Source organism: Netta rufina (assembly GCF_964035555.1).
Source record: "Netta rufina genome assembly, chromosome: 3".
NCBI classification, from domain to species: Eukaryota; Metazoa; Chordata; class Aves; order Anseriformes; family Anatidae; genus Netta; species Netta rufina.
In genome coordinates this window covers 24,507,913-24,520,588 of record NC_140125.1, presented here as the reverse complement: position 1 = coordinate 24,520,588, position 12,676 = coordinate 24,507,913, and the positions used below count along the sequence as shown (strand labels likewise).

Below are 12,676 nucleotides of genomic sequence, written 5' to 3'. Positions count from 1 at the left end.
GGTTTTGTTGTCCTCTCCCCACCCCCCCCACCATGAATTTATTCAGCTGAGGAACAAACTGAACCAGGAGCAGAATGCCAAGCTGCAGCAACAGAGGGAGTGTTTGAACAAGCGCAACTCGGAGGTGGCAGTCATGGATAAGCGTGTTAATGAGCTGCGGGAGCGCCTCTGGAAGAAAAAGGCAGCTCTGCAACAGAAAGAGAATGTACCAGTAAGTGCTGGATGTTTTAATTAAAAATATGTATGTATTATTTGTGGCACATATGGACTGAAGTAATAACTTGCTTGTGGGGAGGGCTGTTCAGATGCTAGAATTGTGATTTTTATCTGTTTGTGGTGGAAGTCTTGTATTATTAAAGTACTTTTCATGGTACATTGATGTTAACCTACTTACTGTTTACAGACAAGTCTTTTTATGCTGTCATGGAATCTTTTTTGTTGTTGTTATTACTGCATCATATTTATATCTGTTAAAGTTTTAAAAAAAAGCTTCATTTTTTATACTGGAATATATTTTTTCACTTCCTTTATCCTTTTTGACTTCTAGCTCTAACTTTCTGATGCATGGAAGCTGCAGCATAAATTTTTTTTTTTTTTTTCCTTAAATGTTTTAAGGTTTCTTCAGATGGGAACTTACCCCAGCCAGTGGCTTCTGCTCCAAGTCGAGTGGCAGCAGTTGGTCCTTACATCCAGTCCTCTACTATGCCACGTATTGCTTCCAGACCTGAACTTCTGGTGAAGCCAGCGTTTTCAGATGGGACACAAACTTTGCAGGCACCTGATGGTCCGCTAAAAACACAAACTCTGCCGAACATGCGAGCTGGGAGCAGTTCACAAGCTAAAGCTCTTGCAGGTAATAGCTTGAAATTAAGATTTCTTCTCCAGAATTATTTCATTTTCTTCTAATTTACCAGCCCTGATTTTTTTTTCTTTTAAAACAAAATACTATTTTATGTGGAAGTCTTCTTACAATTTGCCTGATCCAGTGAATATATTTTATAAACACTGAGGCTATAGGATTCAATGCGTTATAAATTAAGTAATTGTCCCAGTGAATAATTAGAGTTGTTACACAGCACAGAACATAGGGGGCTTCTTCTATAGATTAGTGATCCGTTGTGTTTTTCTTACTCTCCTAAAAACTGTACAATAGTGTTTGTTTGACTTTCTAGACAGTCTTACGGCAGACACGATTAACAACTAACAAAGCCAAGTTTTCTGATCATGCATTTTTGAAGTGACATGTAAAAGATTAACAAACGTTGCCTTCTTTATAACATTTCTTGTAGTTGATTGCAGCACAGAAATAGCAATAAGCTTGCTGACATGTTGGTGACACAGGAGTATAGAGAGACATAAATTCAACAAGTGATGTAAGGCTTGGCCTCCGTTGCTTTGAGCATTGATGGAGGTTTACCTGGCTTCTCTATCTTCCTCCTATGAGATAAAGTTCAGCTCAGTGAAAGTCAGAAGAAGCTGGAGAGATGCAGATATCTCTTCTGTGATATCTTTCAGACTTGCTTTTCAACAGGGAGATAGGAGAAACTCAAATCTTCCCAAAAGGAAAAACGGAGGCTGTGCTAGTAGACCAGTTTTGTTCCTTTCCCTCCCTCCCCTCTCTCCAGTGTCAGCAAATGTTTATGAAGTACCAGGTTTCTTTTGCTCTGCTGGAAGATGGGGAACAATTTTGTTTTATCTAGGTTTAGATTGTAAAACTACTGGAATGGATTTTAGCTCTGGTCCAAGCAGTATAGAGGTTTCTTGGCCTCTTTTCTCAAGTGACAAGTGACAGGATGTGAGGAAATAGCATCAAGTTGCGCCGCAGCAGGTTTAGATTGAATGTCAGGAAGAATTTCTTCATGGTAAGGGAGATTAGGCATCGGAATGGGCTGCCCATGGAAGTGGTGAAGTCGCCATCCCTGGAGGTGTTTGAGATGTGTGTTTGTGGTGCTCAGGGACATGATTTAGTGGTGGATTTGGCAAGTTAGGTGAATGTTTGGTCTTGGTGGTCTTGAGTCTTTTCCAACCTGAATGATTCTCTGATTCTCTGAAATGAACTATACCTTAAGTGATAGGTTTTGTAGCAGTTAACCTGGGCGTGATACTTGTATACTGTCTAGACCTGAGTACTACCAAAAAAAAAACCACAAACAAAACAAAATCCTGTAATTAATAAGTCAACAAAGCAGTATCTTAGCATAATCTGATAGAATGGCTTGGGTTGGATGAGACCTTGAAGATCTCACCTAGTTCCAACACCCCTGCCATGGGCAGGGACACCTCCCACTAAATCAGGTTGCCCAAAGCCCCATCCAGCCTAGCCTTGAGCACTTCCATGGATGGGGCATCCACAGCTTCTCTGGGCAACCTGTGCCAGTGCTTCACTGGCTTCTGAGTGAAAAATTTCCTCCTAGCCTCTAATCTAAACCCCTCTTTTAGTTTAAAACCCTTCCCCCTTGTCCTGTCATTATCTGACTGAGCAAACCTGTTTCATTTGTTCTCTCCTAGGTTCTGTGGTCCCCAGTTCAAAACCTTCTCTGTCTGCTGCTGACTGGAATAGCTTAAACACAGACAATCATGTTACTCAAGGATCAGCCTTAACTTCAGGAAAAGGAATTGTGGCTGGTGAAGGTCAAGGTATGCTCTTATGTGCTCGGCTAATCTTAAAATATGAACAACCAAGTTAACGACATCTGTTTTTCCTAAATGCCTCAGTAAAAAGTAAAATTAATTTGAGAGCACAAAAAAGTCACAGAATCACAGAATTTCTAGGTTGGAAGAGACCTCAAGATCATCGAATCCAACCTCTGACCTAACGCTAACAGTCCCCACTAAACCATATCCTTAAGCTCTACAAGTCAAATACTATTGCAATGCAAACTGTAGTGTGGTGTTGCAGGGATTTTTTTTTTTAATACCTTATTTCAGGTGGTGAAGTAGATACTAATGCCTTCAAAACTGCTACAGTTCAATTTGCAAGACAGAGCATTTGGCATGCCCTTGGGTCCTTAGCACAGGGCAACAAGCATCCCTTATGAACGCAGTCTTGATTTTTGCACAGAACAGGATTCTAATTCTTATAATTGTGTTATCATTTAAATAAAATCTTCCTCCCTCTCTAACAGCTGAAGGAGAAGCTTTCTTGCGAGACAAAGAGAAGAAAGTGCGGCCGTTTTCAATGTTTGATTCTGTGGATCAGTCTGCTGGGCTGGGCTCACTGAGGAAGAACCAGAGCAGCGAAGATCTCTTGCGAGAAGCACAGGTATGCAGGGAACACAAGCTACTGCTCAGCTCTGAGCTTTGCTGGGTTTTTCTGTATTTCATCTGATAGAGATTACTACATAGCTTTACAAATACTGCTATCAGGAAGCTCTTTGAAAAGTAACTAGGTCTTCTTTTAAAAGACTACTTCTAAGGAACAATGTATTTTAGGCTTTTAATGTCAGCCAGTAACTCAGTCTTTCCCTACAGTTACTGTGATGAAAATCTATAATTTGATCACATAAAAAAAAAAAGCTGTGTTACTTGTGCTAGTGTGTGTGCAAATATTTTTTCCAAAGATTTTATGTACAGAGGCATTTGTATGAGGCCTTTTTAATCAGTTATGTACTGTTTAATTCAGCAGAGTCCTTCAGATGTTTGATTGCAGGAAGATTTCCCCCCTAAATCTTGACTCAAGGGTGTGATTTGATTGCGTAGGGGTGAAGTTAACATGGGAGAACTGGGGATGTCGGGTGCTCCATTGTAGAGCAAGCTTCTTGCCTACAGATTGTTGTCTACCTCTGCTTTTAGAGAAGTTAGTGTGCCCAGTCATTGTTTGATGTTCTAAGCATGGCTGCTACAGGAGAACAGGTTCCAAAGTATAAATAACTGTGATAACTATGATGAAATGTTTTGAGAAGCCTCTTTGATTCCCAGGAGGTTGTAAACAGCTTTGCAGAAATCCATGTCGTTCTTTGGGGATCTTTGGTCCTTTCTGGCAGATCTCTTAAAACAAGTGTTTTTTTTTTTTTTTTTTTTTTTTTTTTTTCCCCAGTTTAATCTTAACTAACTTCTTTCTTCTTTCAGACAGCCAATAAAAATGTAACAAAGGTACCGCCACCTGTTCCTACTAAACCAAAACAGATAAACTTGCCTTATTTTGGTCAAGCCAGTCATCTGCAACTTTCTGATACTAAGCTGGATGGAAACCCACAGAAGCTGCCTTTGGCTGCCGTAACTATGGGGAACAAACAAAAACCAGCGGCACAGCAGCCCTCTCATCCTTCCCAGCAGATACAGCAAAGAATTTCTGTACCACTCGTAGGTCCTTCTAGCCAGGAACAAATCCTTCCCTCCTCCAAACAGGAAAGTCCCCCAGCAGCAGCTGTGAGACCTTTCACCCCTCAGCCATCCAAAGAGACCTCACTGCCACCGTTTCGAAAGCCGCAAACTGTGGCTGCAAGTTCAATTTATAGCATGTACACACAACAGCAGACTCCTGGGAAGAACTTCCAGCAGGCAGTGCAAAGTGCTTTGACAAGAGCACAGACCAGAGGACCACACTTCCCAAGTGGTAAGCCTGTAGTTCTCTACCTCTCTTCTGTCTTCATAAGCCTCAGAGAGAGATACTTTCCACCTGATCTGTGGGTACAAAGCTGTTCTTGGGGGAATTAAGCAGGTTAGTGCAGCTGTAAGAATCTTAGGTGGATCTTGTCTGTTGTATGTAAGCATTAACAAGGAGCGCAGAGCATCTGTAGTGTGTTTGCAAGTTAATTAAGTACTAACAGTAAACCTTGTTAATGGTTTAGTTCTGTTTGGTTGATTCTACTGTTGTGCTTCTCTGCCTTAGGTAGGTGAATCAGGTTGTGTGTTCTTGTTATATTCGTTGATCTGATACTCACAGTTGTTTTTTGTTTTGTTTTGTTTTTTCTACCCCTCTCTGAACTGCTCTCTAGTGTATGGAAAGCCTGTGATGGCAGGAGCTGGTGTGCAGAATCAGCTGCCGCTGTCGGAGAATGTCTACTCAAACCTCCAAGGCAAGCCAGGCAGCCCAGAGCCCGAGACAGAAATGACGACGTCTGCTCATGAGAATCATGAAACTGAGCGAATACCCCGTCCCCTTAGCCCAACCAAACTGCTGCCTTTCCTGTCCAACCCATACCGCAACCAGAGTGATGCTGATTTGGAAGCACTACGGAAAAAGCTTTCCAACGCACCCAGACCACTGAAGAAACGTAGCTCCATCACCGAGCCAGAAGGACCTAATGGCCCAAACATTCAGAAGCTGTTGTATCAGAGGACAACTCTGGCTGCTATGGAGACTATCTCAGCTCCATCACATCCTTCCAAACAGATGGCATCAGCTGTCAGTCCTGAAAGCCCAGTGGAAATCCCAAACCCCTATGCAAGTACGGAATCAGAGAAAGAAATGGTTTCTTCAATGCCAGAACCAGCAATTGCTGAGGAAGCAGAAAACACACCAGTGGATGAGAGCGAAGCTGTTCTTCCCTCCTCAGCTTTGGAGACGGTACCTGAGGCAGTTTCGGATGTTGACGAACCCACACAGCCAAAAACAGAAGAACCAAGCCTGGAGGCTTCACTGCCACTGGAAGTATACATAGAGGAGTATCCTCCGTACCCACCACCCCCATATCCGTCAGGGGAACCAGAGAGTTTGGGAGAGGACTCATTCAATATGCGGCCTCCTGAAGTTACTGGACAGTTTTCCTTGCCTCCTGTGAGTATTAGCTAACCTACAACTTCAGTGCTCTGTAAGTCAGCTCAAGCTTTGCCATATATCCTGGGTCTATTGCAGAGATGAAGCGTATGTGGGAGAACAGGTCCGCAAACAGGCTGGAAGTCTCTCTTTGGGTGTCTGCTCTGTCTGTGTGATACTTGTTATCTCCAAAATGAATGCCACTAATGAAAAGCTCTGACTCTAAAGTGAATGACATGATGAAAAGTTTAAAACGAAATCTTATGTGCAAGCTCTTCTGGGCTGTAAAAAGCATCCCGTATAGAAGTTTACCTATTATACCAAGTCCAAACTTTTTTTTTTTTTTTTTGAGCCATACAGATTTCAGAGTGTTTCCCTCTATTGCTGGGATGGAAATTAATTATCTTAATCCTGGATTGCACTTGTTTATTTGAAAGTGCATTCCTTGAAAAGTATGGGGAAACTGACTTATTTAGTTTCTGCTCAAGTAGCTCTTTGTAGACATCAGCTGCTTGCACTTTCTCAAGTTCAAACTTTTCAAATGTTTTCTGATTATTTTTTGTTTGTTTGGAACTTGAATTTGACACCAATTAATTCTCAGGTTGCATCAAAATGGAGTCCTTTGGGCTAAGTGTAGGTGGCATCTTAGTCTTGTTTGGTTTTGGAGGTTTGTGTATACATGTGTGGTATGGTGTTATCTCACGGTTGTACATCTGAAATGCTTAATGCTTTTGGTTCCTCATAGTTTCTTTAAAACCTATCATGAGTGTAATTTTAATAACCAGGTACATGAAAGTGCTTATACCTCCATCATTTCACTGCAGAGGAGCTGAAAGCTTTAGCATGCTTTTTTAGCCTTAGAATAGTCATTGCAAGTTTTCATGCTTTTAAGACTGTGTCCTTGCTGCCTCTTACAAGGAAACTCGAGTGGTAGATTTCTTAAATTGTAAGAACTCTGTTCTGGTTGGTTTTATAATAATTCTGTGATGATAAGAAAGCAGACCAATTTCTTAATTTCGTATTTAAAGACTTGGGTTGTGCTGACAGGGTCTTTCTTTAAAAAGCCTGTACTTCTGATATGCGTATAAACCAACAGGCAAAAGAGTAGTTTCTAGGAATCTCTTATAAAACTTAGCCTTACATGTTTGCTTTTGCAAAACATGACTCATTTCTATTCATCTTTGCTCGGACATCTGTTGGAAATTTGCATAGCCTTGTGAATAGTGTTTATTGCTGCTGCACAGCCAGCTGGGGAGAGCGCTGATCTAATGTATGCATATTCTCTATAGGAAAGAGGACAAATTCAGCTATATAGACATAATTTCTTTCCAGTATCATTGGGAGCATCTAAAGCTGTTCTACACTTAGTTCTACATTCTTTCCCTAACCATTTTCCCTGTTTTTGTTCCTGTTAACCTCTGCTAAGCTTTGCAGAAGGTTAGGAACTAAGCATCCGTGCTTAAGGAAAAAGTGTACTTTGTAGAGCCTTTCAAGTTTTTTGGTTTGTGTAACATACCTGAGAGTTAATGCTAAAATAATTTGAATACAAAAAATATGCATCGTTTTCCTGACCATCAGGTATTTGAGAATTTTATGATATTGATGACTTCAAAGTCTTTGCCTGGAGATGAAGGCAGAGATCTTTTTGTAATGTTCGTAACCTCCCCTATTTGTAATGTATTGGGGAAGTGGTTAAAAATAGTTTAAATTTCATTAATTTCACTGTCTTAATTGGTTGTTTCTGCTGTCATTCTCACATACACAATTTTGTATTCTTGCTCAACCTGGAAAAAATGTCCTGTAATTGTTACCGTTTTCACAGGGGAAGAGGACAAACTTGCGTAAAACTGGCTCTGAGAGAATTGCGCATGGGATGAGAGTGAAGTTCAACCCCCTTGCATTGCTTCTGGATTCGTCTTTGGAGGGGGAATTTGATCTTGTGCAGAGAATCATTTATGAGGTACAAATGTTGTCTTATAAGAGAAGGAACAGCAATCCCAGTTCAAACTGGAAAGCAGTAGCTCTTCTGGACTGGGCTGGGAAGCTAAAATAATAATGCACGATGGAGGTCTGCCCTTGAGATGATAAGCAATGACATGGCCATTTGAAGGCTGTTTTTTATATGTGTTAAATCCGAAATGGAAATTTAGCACCAGGACAGTAAATTTGCAGGACAAGTTCTTCTTCTCATTTTCTTATGTAGTGTTCTGTCCCCTATCTGTCATGTTATCAAATCATTTGATAAACAAAATTCACATGGGTTTTGCTTAGATAGACAAGTGTCTGAAATTTGTTATATATGTTTTTATTAAGTTATCAGGATACTATTTTTCTGAGCCATTTTAGCTTCTTGCTATTTAAGGGAGCATACAAGCTTATACATGAATCTTCTTGTGGGATTGGTTACTGCTATAGTTTTCTTCCTGTAGCTCAAACACTTAAGAGAATTACGGTTCAAAATCCTATTTCAGAATAGGCCAACTGACTTTTGTACAAGGATATTATTTTATTACAATTTCACCAGAATGCAAATGGTTCCTTTCTCTGGCTGAATAGGTTGAAGATCCCAGCATGCCCAACGATGAAGGGATTACTGCGCTGCACAATGCTGTGTGTGCTGGGCACACAGAGATCGTGAAGTTCCTGGTACAATTCGGTGTGAATGTGAATGCTGCAGACAGCGATGGATGGTAAGGCTTTTAGTGCTTCTTTATGAATCCTGTCTGCAACAGAGCTGCAGCTCGGGGCTACCATAGCTCCCTCTGAAGGTAGTGGTGGTAATAGGTAATAAATAGGTAAATTATACTGATACTTCTTATATGAAAAAAGTATGTGTTTGAGGCCCAGTTTTCAGGAAATAGACATAACGATTTATTTTAAATATTGAAGGCAAATTATGCATAATGAGCCATTTGCTGAAATTCCCAGTGTCCTCTCTGTGTGATAACCATGTAGGCTATGGGCAGTAGTGTACAGCCCCACAAACTTTCCTTAGTTTTCTGTCCAACACTCAAACAACTTAAAAATGAAAGAAAGCAGAAAGCCTACAGCCTACAAGCCAGGCCTGTTACTGTTAATAAGTTACAAACATGTCCTAAAGGGTATTAGATAGCTTATCGATTAAAAGGTTATGGCAGTGATTTATTATTATTTTTACCTATAACAAAAGCATCTAAGGCCTGAGACTGAATACAGATGTTTGTTGTTCCTCCACCTCAGCAGTTACTCCAATTACCTGTACTTGTCACCAAGTCAGGTTTTGAAATCATTGTCTAGACTGTAATAGGCTTGATTTCAGGAGGATTTCTGAGTGTGGGGTTTTGGTTTTGTTTGTTTGAAGTTTTTTTTTCTCCTTTCTTGCCCTGGGGAATATTCTTAAAACATTGACGGATTAGAAGAGGATAGAATAACTAGAGATCCATTTGGAAACCCAGCTTTAAGGCTCAGGCAGCTCTTAGTAACCCCTGTTACCTGTGAAAAGCAATTGCTCTTGACAATCCTGGTTTAAGTAGTTTGGGTAGGAAGCTTTCAGTGATAGAGTACCAATTGCTGGAGGTCACACATGAGGGTGCTTTGCCCAAGGGAGCCTGTAAACACTGCTATGAGCAATAAAAGTAATTGTGTCATCTTTTTCTTCTTGGCTTGCAGGACCCCATTACACTGTGCAGCATCTTGCAATAACGTGCAGGTGTGCAAGTTCCTGGTGGAGTCGGGTGCAGCTGTATTTGCTATGACCTACAGTGACATGCAGACAGCAGCAGACAAGTGTGAGGAAATGGAGGAAGGCTACACACAATGCTCCCAGTTCTTATACGGTATGTTGATGACAGCTGAGTACTGGAGCTTATCAGGGACTTTGCACTTGTTGGTATGTTTTTGGATGAGAAGTGGTAAGTTGCATATACTTGGGTTGTGTACCCATGCCTAAAATTCCTCTGGGAAAGAGAAGTTTTGGCCATCTTACTGTGACAGAACGAGGCCCACTGAGACTAGCTTCATAACATTGGGCCTGTGAAGAACATTTGAGTAACAACATTCTTCTATTTTAATACAACCTTGAAATGGGTTAAGTGTGTGTATCTACAAATGCATTGATATGAGATGATGGTTAGGTGAACTCCAGCATGTAAATATTTTTACATACAAAAAAAAGTGATATAGATCACTTGGTAGGCAGTTTGTATGTGCTGCCTAGTGTCTTTTAAATGAGAAATACTTCCTAAAGTGAACTTTAGAACCAGGAAAAGTATTGCCAAATTTCTGCCTAAACTGAGGATAGTAAACACTGAATTTGATTTTCTGCTGCTTTTCTTTTCTTACATTGAAAAAAATAATCCCATATTAAATGTAGGTTTTATTCAAGAATATAGGGAAACTTCTTTTTATTGGAGAGAGTGAACAAGTATGATGATGAGTCAGTGACATTTTAGATTACTTTTTTGTGTGTTTTGTATGTAGTTCTTGTGACCTCCTCCCACCTTGTAGCTCACCAGCTAGAGTATCATCTGTAGGTAAGAGGTTAGAGTAATAGCAGTGAAAATACTAGCTTTTTGTTTTTGTGTACCAGGAGAAGTCTGAGTTTGTGTAAGCTGCTCAGACAGTGTATTTCAAAACAGCCCAAGCTGTTCTCACATGGCTCGGTGCCAAATATACAGTTTTCCCTATGAAAGGAAGAAGCTTATCTAACTAGCAGCAAAATCCGTGTGTTAAACAAAAATACAGTAATTATGTATCCAGATTCCAATGGGTTCTCATCAATAGTAAGTGCCCAAGGAAGGTTATAGGACTAAATTAACAATCATAACAGTTATCCAATATTTTGTACTGGTTTTAACTCTGAAATGAGTTAAGAGATAGTGTCTTTGTGTTCAGTAGGCCTTGAGATACTTCTTTTGTGAATTTTTCTAATTCTCAAATTCAGGTTAAGAGCTCACAAAATGTTGTGGGGACTGATTTAATTTTACATAATTAGCTGGTATTAGGAGAAATGAAGAACTTCAATTGAACAGGTACTTTCTTTATCAGACATTGGTAAAAATCTGTACAAAATGACAGAAAGGGAAATGACAGGTTTAGTGATACCATGTACAATGTATTTGCTCCTGTCAATACCAAACAAACAAAAAACCACAGGATTCACTGCTTTAAAATGGAATAATTAGCTAAAAGGATTTCATATAACAGTTGATTAAAATACCTTTTTCTATTTTCTGCTTATAAGCTGATGAATGTGTACAGAGTAATTTTTCACCTTTGTTTACAGCTGGAAAATGAGAAAATTTTAAAAAAACATCTGTGCATGTAACTATGAATTATCTTGGTCTAGCAGCAATTTAACAGACTTGTGTTTCTGATGACAATGTTTAAAAAATCATTGACACAGTGACAGAAAATAAGAACTGGTGAGTTAAGTGTTTGACTTAACCAAAAGCAGGCAGACCTTTCAGGCATAGGTCTGAGGTGCAACTTGTTTTAAACTTGAGAAATAAAAGTGACACTGGCAGAAAATGACACCCGAGAAACAAAATGAAAATGGTGGTCAGCATATGCAGGTATTGCTCTTTCTGGCAGAAAGAGATGACTGATGAGCTAAGAGTGCAGACAAGTGTTTCTTGCTCATCACTTACATACAGGAAATGTGAACACCAGCATGAAAATTTTACCTCTTACCAATCAGTGCTCCTCTCATGCTTCCTCCCTGTTTACCTTGTGTTCTCTGAACATGATGTAAGGAAGGAATGTTTGCAGTGTGCAGTGGCAAACTGCAGTACCCCCTGTTCCAGGACTGACTTCCAGTAGCCTGATGACAACAAGGAGCTAAGCGTGATAGATGTTGAGGTATTTTTTCCTGAACTGCTGTCCAATAAGAGTACAGCAGTCTTTCCAACTGTCATGTTTTTATATTGAGCTGTTGTGTTTTTATCATTTTTCAGGAGTCCAGGAGAAAATGGGAATAATGAACAAAGGAGTGATTTATGGACTGTGGGATTACGAGGCTCAGAACGATGATGAGCTCTCTATGAAAGAGGGAGACTGCATGACAATCCTGCGCCGGGAAGATGAAGATGAAATTGAGTGGTGGTGGGCACGGCTGAATGACAAGGAAGGCTACGTTCCCCGCAACCTGCTTGGGGTGAGTGCTTGGCATTTCTGGAATTTTACCTGAACATGATGTGTACATAAGGTTTTGCTGAGTATGCAGAATGGGTTTCCTCACTTTTCAGAAGTTATACATGGGTACAAAGGACCTTCAGAACTGCCACTTGTATTAAGAATGAGTCTTGTGTCCATCCCTGTCTGTATTCAGGGTGCCTCTTGTGCTGGGAGATTTAAAAGAAACGCGCTGCGAAGTTCTATGGTTATCTTTTCTCTAGTGTTGAAAAAGCAACCAGATTGTCAAATACAGATCATAGTCTGGGTTTTGTCCTAAATAATATTTTTACTGTATGTCGAAAGCCTTGAGTTAGTGGCCTTTCATTTCTTCACCCTTTTCTGTGCTACTTTTTTTTTTTTTTTTTTAAATAACAGTGTACAGATAATAGGTATTTGCAGTTATCTCCCCATAGATCTCCTCGTGGTGCTAGAAAACTGCAGTGGATGGACATGTATAAAAATTCCATTAAGATTTTTTTTGACATATCCACTAGCCCTGCTGCAGGAGATGAGAGGTTCTGCTGATGCTAAGGATTAACTACCGTGAATTTCAGCTGATTGATATATGATGGTTGAAGGAGGCTGAACCTCTCTCCTCATGCAGATAATTTGTACTCCTAAGCTGGTTAGATTTTGCAGGGCTACTCTATCTAATGCGAAATCAGTTTTCATTTCTGTATCACTTTCAGGTCATGTTTACCCACGATGTACTCTTAAATTTGCCCTAACATAGTAGTACTTCTGCTTAGTTTTCCATGTAAATGTAAACATTTCTAAACTGAGAGCAGTCATCAGCCCTGCATAATCAGGTCAGAAACACAAGCT

General features: G+C 40.1%; 1 protein-coding gene across 1 annotated transcript in view; it reads left to right on the top strand.

Annotated features, from left to right (window-relative positions):
• TP53BP2 (tumor protein p53 binding protein 2) overlaps window positions 1–12,676 on the top strand; it is a 47,458-nt gene that overhangs the window by 32,374 nt on the left and 2,408 nt on the right. Inside the window, exons 8-17 of the mRNA XM_084284719.1 lie at window positions 47–211; window positions 616–853; window positions 2,509–2,637; window positions 3,126–3,262; window positions 4,069–4,555; window positions 4,938–5,719; window positions 7,521–7,658; window positions 8,255–8,388; window positions 9,347–9,513; window positions 11,632–11,831. Of these exons, the coding sequence (XP_084140845.1) occupies window positions 47–211; window positions 616–853; window positions 2,509–2,637; window positions 3,126–3,262; window positions 4,069–4,555; window positions 4,938–5,719; window positions 7,521–7,658; window positions 8,255–8,388; window positions 9,347–9,513; window positions 11,632–11,831 (2,577 nt within the window). The remainder of the gene's footprint in view (window positions 1–46; window positions 212–615; window positions 854–2,508; window positions 2,638–3,125; window positions 3,263–4,068; window positions 4,556–4,937; window positions 5,720–7,520; window positions 7,659–8,254; window positions 8,389–9,346; window positions 9,514–11,631; window positions 11,832–12,676) is intronic.